General features: G+C 46.5%; 1 protein-coding gene across 1 annotated transcript in view; it reads left to right on the forward strand.

The window, feature by feature from the left end:
• LOC129865223 (cadherin-like and PC-esterase domain-containing protein 1) overlaps positions 1-14,608 on the forward strand; it is a 102,551-nt gene that overhangs the window by 21,931 nt on the left and 66,012 nt on the right. Inside the window, exon 2 of the mRNA XM_055937825.1 lies at positions 8,188-8,365. Within this exon, the coding sequence (XP_055793800.1) occupies positions 8,188-8,365 (178 nt within the window). The remainder of the gene's footprint in view (positions 1-8,187; positions 8,366-14,608) is intronic.

Below are 14,608 nucleotides of genomic sequence, written 5' to 3' on the forward strand. Positions count from 1 at the left end.
ATGGAGACACCTGCACCATATTACTGTACTGAGGAAGGATGGAGACACCTGCACCATATTGCTGTACTGAGGAAGGATGGAGACACCTGCACCATATTACTGTACCGAGGAAGGATCATATCACACCTGCACCATATTACTGTACTGAGGAAGGATGGAGACACCTGCACCATATTACTGTGCTGAGGAAGGATGGAGACACCTGCACCATATTACTGTACCGAGGAAGGATGGAGACACCTGCACCATATTACTGTACTTAGGAAGGATGGAGACACCTGTACCATATTACTGTACTGAGGAAGGATGGAGACACCTGCACCATATTACTGTACTGAGGAAGGATGGAGACACCTGTACCATATTACTGTACTGAGGAAGGATGGAGACACCTGCACCATATTACTGTACTGAGGAAGGATGGAGACACCTGCACCATATTACTGTACTGAGGAAGGATGGAGACACCTGCACCATATTACTGTACTGAGGAAGGATCATATCACACCTGCACCATATTACTGTACCGAGGAAGGATGGAGACAGCTGCACCATATTACTGTACTGAGGAAGGATGGAGACACCTGCACCATATTACTGTACTGAGGAAGGATGGAGACACCTGCACCATATTACTGTACTGAGGAAGAATGGAGACACCTGCACCATATTACTGTACTGAGGAAGGATGGAGACACCTGCACCATATTACTGTACTGAGGAAGGATGGAGACACCTGCACCATATTACTGTACCGAGGAAGGATGGAGACACCTGCACCATATTACTGTACTGAGGAAGGATGGAGACACCTGCACCATATTACTGTACTGAGGAAGGATGGAGACACCTGCACCATATTACTGTACTGAGGAAGGATGGAGACACCTGCACCATATTACTGTACTGAAGAAGGATGGAGACACCTGCACCATATTACTGTACCGAGGAAGGATGGAGACACCTGCACCATATTACTGTACCGAGGAAGGATGGAGACACCTGCACCATATTACTGTACTGAGGAAGGATCATATCACACCTGCACCATATTACTGTACCGAGGAAGGATGGAGACAGCTGCACCATATTACTGTACTGAGGAATGATGGAGACACCTGCACCATATTACTGTACCGAGGAAGGATCATATCACACCTGCACCATATTACTGTACTGAGGAAGGATGGAGACACCTGCACCATATTACTGTACTGAGGAAGGATGGAGACACCTGCACCATATTACTGTACTGAGGAAGGATGGAGACACCTGCACCATATTACTGTACCGAGGAAGGATCATATCACACCTGCACCATATTACTGTACTGAGGAAGGATGGAGACACCTGCACCATATTACTGTACCGAGTAAGGATGGAGACACCTGCACCATATTACTGTACCGAGGAAGGCTTGGAGACAACTGCACCATATTACTGTACCGAGGAAGGATGGAGACACCTGCACCATATTACTGTACTGAGGAAGGGTGGAGACACCTGCACCATATTACTGTACTAAGGAAGGATGGAGACACCTGCACCATATTACTGTACTGAGGAAGGATGGAGACACCTGCACCATATTACTGTACTGAAGAAGGATGGAGACACCTGCACCATATTACTGTACCGAGGAAGGATGGAGACACCTGCACCATATTACTGTACCGAGGAAGGATCATATCACACCTGCACCATATTACTGTACCGAGGAAGGATGGAGACAGCTGCACCATATTACTGTACTGAGGAAGGATGGAGACACCTGCACCATATTACTGTACTGAGGAAGGATGGAGACACCTGCACCATATTACTGTACCGAGGAAGGATCACATCACACCTGCACCATATTACTGTACTGAGGAAGGATGGAGACACCTGCACCATATTACTGTACTGAGGAAGGACGGAGACACCTGCACCATATTACTGTACCGAGGAAGGATCATATCACACCTGCACCATATTACTGTACTGAGGAAGGATGGAGACACCTGCACCATATTACTGTACTGAGGAAGGACGGAGACACCTGCACCATATTACTGTACCGAGGAAGGATGGAGACACCTGCACCATATTACTGTACTGAGGAAGGATGGAGACACCTGCACCATATTACTGTACAGAGGAAGGATGGAGACACCTGCACCATATTACTGTACCGAGGATGGATCATATCACACCTGCACCATATTACTGTACCGAGGAAGGGTGGAGACACCTGCACCATATTACTGTACTGAGGAAGGATGGAGACACCTGCACCATATTACTGTACTGAGGAAGGATGGAGACACCTGCACCATATTACTGTACTGAGGAAGGATGGAGACATCAGCACCATATTACTGTACTGAGGAAGGATGGAGACACCTGCACCATATTACTGTACCGAGGAAGGATGGAGACACCTGCACCATATTACTGTACTGAGGAAGGATGGAGACACCTGCACCATATTACTGTACTGAGGAAGGACGGAGACACCTGCACCATATTACTGTACTGAGGAAGGATGGAGACACCTGCACCATATTACTGTACTGAGGAAGGATGGAGACACCTGCACCATATTACTGTACTGAGGAAGGATGGAGACACCTGCACCATATTACTGTACTGAGGAAGGACGGAGACACCTGCACCATATTACTGTACTGAGGAAGGATGGAGACACCTGCACCATATTACTGTACTGAGGAAGGATGGAGACATCAGCACCATATTACTGTACTGAGGAAGGATGGAGACACCTGCACCATATTACTGTACCGAGGAAGGATGGAGACACCTGCACCATATTACTGTACTGAGGAAGGATGGAGACACCTGCACCATATTACTGTACTGAGGAAGGATGGAGACACCTGCACCATATTACTGTACCGAGGAAGGATGGAGACACCTGCACCATATTACTGTACCGAGGAAGGATGGAGACACCTGCACCATATTACTGTACTGAGGAAGGATCACATCACACCTGCACCATATTACTGTACCGAGGAAGGATGGAGACACCTGCACCATATTACTGTACTGAGGAAGGATGGAGACACCTGCACCATATTACTGTACTGAGGAAGGATGGAGACACCTGCACCATATTACTGTACTGAGGAAGGATGGAGACACCTGCACCATATTACTGTACTGAGGAAGGATGGAGACACCTGCACCATATTACTGTACCGAGGAAGGATGGAGACACCTGCACCATATTACTGTACTGAGGAAGGATCACATCACACCTGCACCATATTACTGTACCGAGGAAGGATGGAGACACCTGCACCATATTACTGTACTGAGGAAGGATGGAGACACCTGCACCATATTACTGTACTGAGGAAGGATGGAGACACCTGCACCATATTACTGTACTGAGGAAGGATGGAGACACCTGCACCATATTACTGTACCGAGGAAGGATGGAGACACCTGCACCATATTACTGTACCGAGGAAGGATGGAGACACCTGCACCATATTACTGTACCGAGGAAGGATGGAGACACCTGCACCATATTACTGTACCGAGGAAGGATCATATCACACCTGCACCATATTACTGTACTGAGGAAGGATGGAGACACCTGCACCATATTACTGTACTGAGGAAGGATGGAGACACCTGCACCATATTACTGTACCGAGGAAGGATGGAGACACCTGCACCATATTACTGTACTGAGGAAGGATGGAGACAAATACTTGGAAGTCTGGAGATGATTTTAGACAGCTCACCCCAACTGTCTGATGTGTGCATGACTTTACAGTACAGTAGGGCAGTTTTAAGAGCATGTACAGTATGTCCCCAATGTGTACCCATAGTTCTTGTCCGAGGTCTGTATTGTAAATGTATGATCCCTGCATGCTTCTCCACTCCTTGGAATGGATGTTTAGTAGCCAGCCAATGTGTAGGTCTATGTTTATATTTGATATGGGTTAATGTCTGTCGGGTAGGTATTTCAACTGTGAGTACAGCATAGGAGGTATTGTTTGTAAGGGTATGTGGTTATAAGGAAGTATGCTCAAGTTGCCTCTGGATACATATTTCAAATGGGTACGTTGAGTCATTATGCATGTAGCTTTCTGTTATGTTTAACTATATATTTGCGCATGTGAAATGTACGTTTGTTGTGATTGAATGATGACTTTCTGATTTGTTTTGACTGCTCTCAACTTAGAACAAGATGTCTTACTCGATGTACTGAATGCGACTTATAGGGCGATATGCGTTTTGCAGACCCCCTCAATATGGGTGTTTGGCCTTGGATGTGACTGGGTGATACGAGTCATGGAATGGGTGTCTATATATTGCCAGTGGGCTGTATATCTGTTTCTCTGTCTGTCTCTGTGTGCATGGCTGAGATGGGAGTATTTATAACCCTGGGCCTCTCAGACACACTGAACTCTACCCATGGAGCCAGTGGTAAGACTAAGCCACATCCTGTCACTGAGCGAGAAGGTTAGGGATGGAAGGAGAGAGTGGGAAAGAGAGCCAGAAAGATGGGGCGATGAAGGGCTCAGATGGATATTTTGACAGAGGGTCAGAGGGAGTGGAGGAAGAAAAGAGTGAGGGATGAGAAATGGAGGCAGGGAGAGAATGACTGTGAGAATAAAAGAGAGAAGTAGAGAACAGAAGAAAAGCCTCCTTGGCAGATCCTTCACCAGTAACCAAGGAGAGATGCAGCATGGTAGTGCATGACCAAACAGGCCCTCCAGACCCAGATGAATACTAACACACAGACAGGGCCAGAACCAGGACTTATACAGCCAGCCTCGGCCTCTCCAGACTCTCCTGCAGTCGCACACAAACAGGCCTTTCTCTTTTTGGCTCACCCTCCTGTCCCCTAATTTCCCATCTCTCCCTCTCTTCCTCTCTCCCTCTCTCTCTCCTCCCTCTCCCCAGACAGCTAAACTTTCACACATGTATTTTCCTTCTAAACGAGTGCAAGGCCCATTAACCCCCTGCATTCCTCCGTCTCTCCACGGATGGAGGGAAACATGGTCATTATAGCGCACGGTTAACAGACCCACCTCAGAGGGCTAGCTATCACACACTGGATGTGGTATGTGAAGTGAACCCAGGGGAGATTTATGTGGGTTGACTTTTCACGGTCGTATGGAAACGCTTTGATTTGTATGGGCTGCTGAGATCATGTGAGTCACACATAAATATTGTAGTACTCTCAGTCCATTGAAAGCTGTCTTTCCCCATATTTACTAACAGTGTCAGTGTAGTTACTATTGTGGTAGAAGGTTGGGGTTAAAGTGATACGTCTGTCTTGTTTTGCTTAGAAATGGTGCGTTGTAGAAACTGTAGAGAACTGTGTCTGGAAACCAACCCAGAGCAGAGCACCACCCAGTTCACATGTGACCATCCAAAAACACTGCTGTGACATCACATCACTCTGTTGCGTTCATATTTCAGCAGTGGTGGCAGAGAATGTGGGGCATAACCTGGCTGTACGTCATAATCAAGCCAACAAACTGTATTGAGTCATGTATTTGGGGGGAGGATGTGGATGATGTTGAAGTCTTGTGGTTTGGGGTCAAGTTTAGTGTCACAATTGGTTAGGCAGTGTGTTCACGTACTGTGTGTATGGGTCTTCATCTGGACTGGAGTGAGGGGTTAAGGTGAAGATGTTTACCGTAACCATATGTCTGCTAGCATCAGAGCGGTTGCCAGGGGAGTGCCAGGGCCATAGCCACTAGAAGTAGTTTGAGGGAGGGGTTGCTGTACATTTTGGTGCCACATTGTTTTACATTCAGATTTTTCAGGGGGTGCTGCAGCTCCTTCAGCACCCCTACTTCCCGCAGCTATGGCCAGGGGGTTGCCATGGGGTGGAAGGACCAGAGAGAGTGACCTGTTGGGAAGAACCATAGGTCGGGCCCAGTCAGCCAGGACTGTTAAAGATAGCAGGTCTATTAATATACGACTAAATGTGGGATACTGGGATTCAGTATCAGCAGAACACATACCAGATACTGTACACTCAATGCTACTGCCCCTCTGACAGCTAGAGGGGCTCCACTGTCTGTCACAGGGTCGTCATGGGGACGAGGGGCGGGGTCCGTATTTTTTTTGTCGCTGGTGATGTCAGCACTGGCAGATTAGGTCGTTTTAGAAAACATGGAGAACTCTTCAGTTTAAGGGCTGCTTGTTAATTATAAACCATTAGTAAATAGTTTGTTAACCATTGGTAAACTAAACAATGAATACATCATAAATCGGCTGTGTTCACCACACTATTTCTGTACGTGCAAAGAGGAATTATGCAGCATTGATACAAACTCCTTTGCTCATCAAATCAGTTACCAAATGAAAAAGTGGAAGCAATTTCCTCGGTAAACCTGAGCTCGCGGCTGTGTGCTGTGTATACCAAAACAGTATAATCAATACAAACATCATTTCCCCAGCAGTGGTTCTCCCTCACTCTGCCAAATAAACTGTTTATGAGTGGGTTTACTATGAGTCCCTCTCGGCTACAGATTATAATGAAGGTGCGCTGCTCAGAGGATTGCCTCTGTTGTATAAACACCTTGATTCGATTCCCCGCTTATTAAAGTAATATTATTCTAATATTTCACTCTGTGTTATGGGCCAACTGTAAACTCGCTCCTTCCTTGCTGGAGGAAGAAGAGAGGAGGAGGAAGGGGTGATGGAGTGTATTTGTTATTACTCAGGGAGAAAGGGAGCGAGGGAGAGGAAGAAAAATGAAAGAAGACAAAAAGAGTTCTAGGCCTAGGATCCCAATTTGGGGAATCTCCTAATGAAATAATAATGATTGTGTCTGAACTGGGCCATGGCGGATTGGCAGGCAGGGAGGCAGCAGGATGAGCGCTGTGGAATAATTGCTTGTTTGAGATTAGTATCTGGGGGAAGAGGGGATGGAAAGGGGGAGTGTAAGTATTGGAAGGTGGAGAGAGAAGGGGGCTGTGGGTGTATTAGAGGGTGGAAAGGATTCTGTGGAGCTGGTTGGAGGGTAGAGAAACTCGTTGTAGTTATGGGGGTCTTGTGACGTTCCCTCTGATGTGGCCTGCAGCTCCCAGATGGAAACGTTTACAGGCCACGCCACCATAGGCCTCGGGAGAACGAGAGGAACGAACGAGAGAAAATAGAGAGACTGTAGAGGAATAGTATGGAGAGAGAGAGACTGGAGAGAGTGATTTAAAGGGAGAAGGGTAAGAGAGAGAGAGAGGGGAGACGAATGGAGAGCGAGAGAGACAGAAAGACCGGAGAGCGAGATTCAAAGGAAAAGGAGAAAGGGATAAGAGAGAGGAAGAGACTGATAGAGAGACAAAATGAATGAGCAGGCAACGGAGAGGGAGGGGCGAACAGTTCTGAAAGAAAAGTCCTTCTACTTCAGAAATGATATAGTGAAAACTGCCCTCCCTCTCCTTACCAAAGGAGATTAACTTTTTCTCTCTCTGTCCTACCCTCCGTCTCCCCTCCCCTCCCTACCTTCACCCCTGCCCCAGCCATCACAGTTTGATCCTGCTGCTATTCTTATCCAGCTTATCCAGCCCAGAGTTGTGTAAACAGAGCGAGCTGAGCAGCTACATGGCTTTCATATGTCTCTGTCAGCCTAACCCTTCACAACTGGTTTCTCTCTCGCTCGCTAAGGGTTTAAGCTGGTTTGGCTCAGGCTCTACTCGCTAGTGCTCTAGGGTTGTTCTGTTCACTGTTTTGATGCCCTTTTCAATCGTTTATGGGGGCATTGTTTAAGTGCCGGTAATACATTCTGGCTCCCGAGTGGTGCAGCGTCTAAGGCACTGCATCTCAGTGCTAGAGGCGTCACTACAGACCCTGGTTCGATTCCAGGCTGTATCACAACCGGCTGTGATTGGGAGTCCCATAGGGTGGCACACAATTGGCCCAGCGTCATCCGGGTTAGGGTTTAGGGGGTAGGCCGTCATTGTAAATAAGAATTTGTTCTTAAGACTTGCCTAGTTAAATAAAGGTTCGATAAAAAATGTAAATACAAATAGGATTGAAATGAGAAATAGTTCCATATGAACTGCCAGGAAATGGTCACTCTTGGCATCATGTACTGTCTGTACAGTCTTTGTTTGTATTGCATATAAATATACAGCAATGCTGTTGGTGGTTGGAGTGACCTCTCTATATGTCGATATTGAACACCCCTCTCTCCCCCCTCTTCCTCAGGTCAAGGGGTCCAATCAGAACCGGGCCGGGTGGGTCACGCGGGCCGTCGTGTTGACGGGTCAGCACGTAGCCGCGGATACAGAGGTCCAGCTGTTCCAGCGGATCCTGGAGCAGCGAGGCTACGAGGTCAGCCTGTCTCGATACGCCGAGACCAACACCGCCCTGAGGCGCGACAACGGTGAGATGGAGGGAGGGAGGGATGGATGGATGGAGAGAGAGATGGAGGGTGAAGGGAAAAGTTTTTCAACAGCATCGGCTAGCACTGAGAAAAGATAGCAGTGACCGAGAGTGGTGGGAGGGAAGGTGGAAGAAAGGTCGGAGGAGAGGGAGGAAAGAGGAGAAGGATCAAGAGAGATGCAGGATGAAGAGATTAGGGTAAAATAGAGGTGAGCAGGTTTTACAGTTAAGACGGAAGGATGGGTAGAGAGAAGCAGAGAGGGAGGGAGGGAGCATGGAGAGGGATGAGAGGCAAGGAATGGGTGGAAAGGGTCCAAGAGAGGTAGAAGCTAATAGATAAATAGTATACTGTACGGTACAGTCTGTACCTGCACACATACACAAACAATCCGTTATTCACTTATTCCATGTTTCCCTCGTCAAGTGAGGGGAAAGGAAGTATACACACAATGGCTTTATTCACTAGCTATTTGTCCCCAGGCAAGTGACTTGCGCACATACACACACGCGCACGGCCGTAATCCAGTCACTCATGACGTACAGACACAGGCATTAGAGCAGGGTTAACAGAGGTGTGTGTGTGTGAGAGAGGCCTGCTGCTCTGGCCAGGCAGGTGGGTGGGAAGAGGTTAAAGGGTTAACAGCTACAGAGCCTGGTCTGCACCACCTGCTGGGTTTACTGTCCTTTACTGTCCTTTTTAGGGCTCACTACCCCCCCCCCCCCCCCCTTCTCCCCACACCGCCTTCGACTGTACACACCCATCCCAGTCAGACAAAATAAGATTGTTGGATTGCAGAAAAAGACTGAGATGAATAAGGCAAGATTTCCTTCTTATTTCAGGACTTTCTCTGTAATCACTCCCTCTGTCTGGCCCAGGCTGTGTGAGTGTGTATGGAGTAGGAAAGGGAGAATGGTATTCCAGTGACCCAGTGAAGGACACTACTGGAAAATCCTTGGAGCTCAGCACAGAAATACCATGTGGCTAGTTCAGCTGGAAGGCAGAGGGGGAGAGAGCGATAGAGAGGGGACACTTATAGGAGACCAGATGTTTAAACTACCCTTGTCATTCAGAGTCATAAATCACTGCTCTACTAGTAAGACTAGTCACAAGGATTACTTGTGTGTGTGTTTACACACATTCGTGTGTGTGTGTGTGTGTGTGTGTGTGTGTGTGTCTGTCTCCTGGGGTTTACTCTCAAGAGGAGAGTATCGCCAGGTCTCAGGGGTCAGGCTCTGTGTGTCAGAACGCCCAGCTGTCACTCACCCCATCAGTGTGATGATTGACAGGTCAGCCTGTAGACCACACTGGGGCTCTGGTCACCCTGATCAAAGAACACAGCAGCACCCTTAATGACTTTACCAGCCCAGAAACTGAATAGCATGGGCCTGGTAAATGTCTTTAGGACTGTGTCCTAAAAGTGTCCTATAAAAGCGTCATATTCAGTCCTTGCACGTGTGCGTATTTATGATGGAAAGAGGAGACAAGGAATGGGGAATGTTTATTGGGTATTGGGATATGCCTGTGTCATTAGCAGGGGTGGCCTTTGCTTGTGAAGGAGACAAGGAATGGGGCCATTTAACAGTATTGGGACACTGCCTGTGTCATTGCCAAGGTATGCTACGTGTGTGATAGAAAATTTCAGCCCAGTCTCCCATATAATGGATTTGTCTGATCTACATCAGGGCCTAAAAACTGGAGTGTACTGGAATGAAAGGGTAGGGTTCCTGGAAGAAAGAGTCCAGATCTTTAATTTGATGAGCCCTAATTGTGTTAGTCTCTTATTGGCTCGAATGCATCAGATTAGAGGGAGCCAATCATTTCCTGTTTACTCAAGCCAACCCAAACAGAGACACAGAGATTGGCATTTACTGTTACTGTTGTTTTCTCTGAGGGCCTTTTTAGTCTCCCAGCAGACTGTGCGTGCTTGTGTGTCAGGGCTCGAATTCTCTGATGGCATCGGCGGCCATGGCTGTCAATGCCCCCTTGTTAGGCAGTAATGCCCTCTAAGAAAATGTATCCCTTGCGACCAACGTGGCCGTTGTGCCCTTGGGCTGAATATAATAATTATAATTCCCTTCTCCCGGCTGCCAATCACCGTAGCCTACTCCGAAGCACCTCTCACTCACGTGCTCTCTCAGATATCTCAATTCTTATTAGTCAATGCCCGTGAACCGATCCTTCTCACAGGCATCGCAGCTCCGAAGTAGGCTACAAGTGAAGACCGACATATTGGGGATGCAGCGTCCTTCTTATCAAATTCCGAGGTGCATATTGAAGATGTTAGATGTGTCCACATTTACTTTTCGCCAACAAGATGTTTACAGCCAACAAGATGAGTAGGCCTAATGAACAACAAAAGCACTAGCCTATGTCAATCTACTTTCCCCCATAGTCCAAAAGTTGACATATTCTATTGGCAGTGGTGATTTTAGCATGTACATTTTGGTGGGGCAAACGACCCCCCACTCCCCACCCACCCACTCCCACCAGTCGCAACACCACGGCGATCGACGACACCGGCTTTCTAGCCATCGCGCTCCATTTTTCACATGTCCATTTGTTTTGTCTTGTTGTAACAATCGTCTTCGGGAGAAAGAGAGGAGGACCAAAGCGAAGCGTGGTAAGTGTTCATGATGATGTTTTTAATTAAACTCAGAACACTAAACAAAACAATAAACAATGTGAACAAACGAAACAGTACCCTGTGGCGACAAACACTGACACGGAAGACAAACACCCACAAACCAAAAGATAAAACAGGCTACCCAAATATGGTTCCCAATCGGAGACAACGACTAACACCTGCCTCTGATTGAGAACCATTTCAGGCCAAACACAGAAACAGACAAACTAGACATACAACATAGAATGCCCACTCAGATCACACCCTGACCAAACAAAACATATAAACATACAAAGCAAACTATGGTCAGGGCGTGACACTTGTTCCGTACACACCTGGTTTTCATTCCCCAATCAATCTACATGTATTTAGTCCTCTGTTCCCCATCATGTCTTTGTGTGTAATTGTTCATTGTTAACGGTGTATGTTCACGCGCAATACTTTTATTGTTTATGTTCCGTGTTTTTGGGCACTTATGTCATTTTTTGTGCTTATTGTTGAACGGAATAAAAGTGCGCCTGTTTACTCTGCTCTCCTGCACCTGACTTCACCTCCCTTACACAGCCTTAACACCACCGATACACCTGGCTATCAGCGGAAACCTGTCTGGCAACGAAAACGTTAATTCAGCATAATTTACTGCCTTTAAAAAAAACATAGCTGATATGGCTGACTTGCTTAAAAAATTGGTTTCTACTGATAATTGAGATGTACAAACTATTGCATAAGGGGACGACGAGCAGATAAGAGGCAATCCGTGATTTTGATAAAGACATTAAAGAGCGAACTAGGACTAATGCAGTCAATATAACTATTTGTTCAGCACTTTTGAAATGTACAGTGACAGAATTCAGAACATGGGCCGTTCGTACAGTATTCTCCCTGTACACCAAGTCAGAACCGTAGGGTAAATAAAGGGAACATATAAGCAGACAATGAAAGCTCTTAAAATATTTGATTATGACATTTTTCTAAAACAGGCTATAGACTAAATGTGCACCAGCAAGTCAGAACAGTAGGCAAAGTTATGAGGGGAAGAGGGAGCAAATTATTAGAGTTAGGCACATGGGCTACTAACAGCTTACTACACAACGTACACTTACTAAACTCAGCAAAAAAAGAAAAGTCCCTTTTTCAGTGCCCTGTCTTTGAAAGATAATTCATAAATATCCAAATAACGTCACAGAACTTCATTGTAAAGGGTTTAAACACTGTTTCCCATGCTTGTTCAATGAACCATAAACAATTAATGAACATGCACCTGTGGAACGGTCGTTAAGACACTAACAGCTTACAGACGGTAGGCAATTAAGGTCACAGTTATGAAAACGTAGGACACTAAAGAGGCCTTTCTACTGACTCTGAAAAACATAAACAGAAAGAAGCCCAGTGTTCCTGCTCATCTGTCTGAACGTGCCTTAGGCATGCTGCAAGGAGGCATGAGGACTGCAGATGTGGCCAGGGCAATAAAATACAATGTCAGTACTGTGAGACGCCTAAGACAGAGCTACAGGGAGAAGGGACGGACAGCCGATCGTCCTCGCAGTGGCAGACCACGTGTAACAACACCTGCACAGGATCGGTACATCCGAACATCACACCTGCGGGACAGGTACAGGATGGCAACAACAACTGCCCGAGTTACACCAGGAATGCACAATTCCTCCATCAATGCTCAGACTGTCCACAATAGGCTGAGAGAGGCTGGACTGAGGGCTTGTAGGCCTGGTGTAAGGCAGGTCCTCACCAGACATCACCGGCAACAATGTTGCCTATAGGCACAAACCCACCGTCGCTGGACCAGAAAGGACTGGCAAAAAGTGCTCTTCACTGACGAGTCTCGGTTTTGTCTCACCAGGGGTGATGGTCGGGTTCGTGTTTATCGTCGAAGGAATGAGCGTTACACCGAGGCCTGTACTCTGGAGCGGGATCGATTTGGAGGTGGAGGGTCCGTCATGGTCTGGGGCAGTGTGTCACAGCATCATCGGACTGAGCTTGTTGTCATTGCAGGCAATCTCAATGCTCTGCGTTATAGGGAAGACATCCTCCTCCCTCATGTGGTACCCTTCCTGCAGTCTCATCCTGACATGACCCTCCAGCATGACAATGCCACCAGCCATACTGCTCGTTCTGTGTGTGATTTCCTGCAAGACATGAATGTCAGTGTTCTGCCATGGCCAGCGAATAGCCCGGATCTCAATCCCATTGAGCACGTCTGGGACCTGTTGGATCGTAGGGTGAGGGCTAGGGCCATTCCCCCCAGAAATGTCCGGGAACTTGCAGGTGCGTTGGTGGAAGAGTGGGGTAACATCTCACAGCGAGAACTCACAAATCTGGTGCAGTCCATGAGGAGGAGATGCACTGCAGTACTTAACGCAGCTGGTGGCCACACCAGATACTGACTGTTACTTTTGATTTTGATCCCCCCTTTGTTCAGGGACACATTTTTCAATTTCTGTTAGTCACATGTCTGTGGAACTTGTTCAGTTTATGTCTCAGTTGTTGAATCTTGTTATGTTCATACAAAATATTTACACATGTTAAGTTTGCTGAAAATAAATGCAGTCGACAGTGAGAGGACGTTTCTTTTTTGCTGAGTCTATTACTTAGCTACAGTATACATATCCCCCTGGCATATTACATAATTTATGCAGCAGCATACAAGACATCATTTTGGACTCACCTTGTTGTGCTCACTTGAACAGGAAGATGGTGCGGCGGTCTTTCGTGACAAATTTTCTATTATCAATGTCGGGCATTCTCTGGATTTATGGTGCTTTCAAGACAACTGGGAACTCTGAAAAAAACGAGGTCGAATCATGACGTCAGTGATCTTCAGGTCGGAGCTCTAGATAGAGGCCCGAGTTCCCGACTTGGAATTCCGAGTTGGATGACCATACAAAACGTATTTTCCCAGTCGGAGCTAGTTTTTTCACGAGTTCCCTATTGTCTTTAAGTCTGAGATTTCTCAGTTCTGAGTTTCCAGTTGTTTTGAGCGCCGTAGAAGCCATGCTGGATTGTCAGCATGGCCAATGTTGAATGTTTATCCTTTTAAGCTTGAAAAAGAGACCCTTAAACCCAGACTTGGACCACGCACCCATTCCACTGAATATCAGGCTAGTGATTGCTTTGCAATTCTTGCAGTTAGCCATTGATTCCTTCCAAACCACTCATTGTTAAAAATGTGCGATTTCCAACTTGTTGTGTAATGTTTATGTCCAGTGGCCGATGATCACCGATCCATTTTATCTATAATTTACCTTCATTATGTATCTTCATTTGACAAGGATTGAAAAGGATTTGCCAGTAGTTTGTCAACTTGATTCATGATGATGACTGCTAGCTAAGATTTTGAAAGTATGATGTTGACATGATCAGTCCAATCAAAGCTACGGTACATATAACGTGATTTGACATCATTTTATCTGAGGCCAATGACCTTGGGCCTTCTTGGATGGGCACTTCTAATGTAACTCTATGGCAGCACCCAATTTTTTATTGAATTAATCAAATTTAGTAACAACTAACAACTCCAGGAATTGCATGCTGTCCAGGCTTTTGTACCTCTGTGCTATCTGAGACTTGATGTTATCATGAATTGAGTCATACAGTGCCTTGTA

The sequence above is a fragment of the Salvelinus fontinalis genome, chromosome 11, assembly GCF_029448725.1.
Source record: "Salvelinus fontinalis isolate EN_2023a chromosome 11, ASM2944872v1, whole genome shotgun sequence".
NCBI classification, from domain to species: Eukaryota; Metazoa; Chordata; class Actinopteri; order Salmoniformes; family Salmonidae; genus Salvelinus; species Salvelinus fontinalis.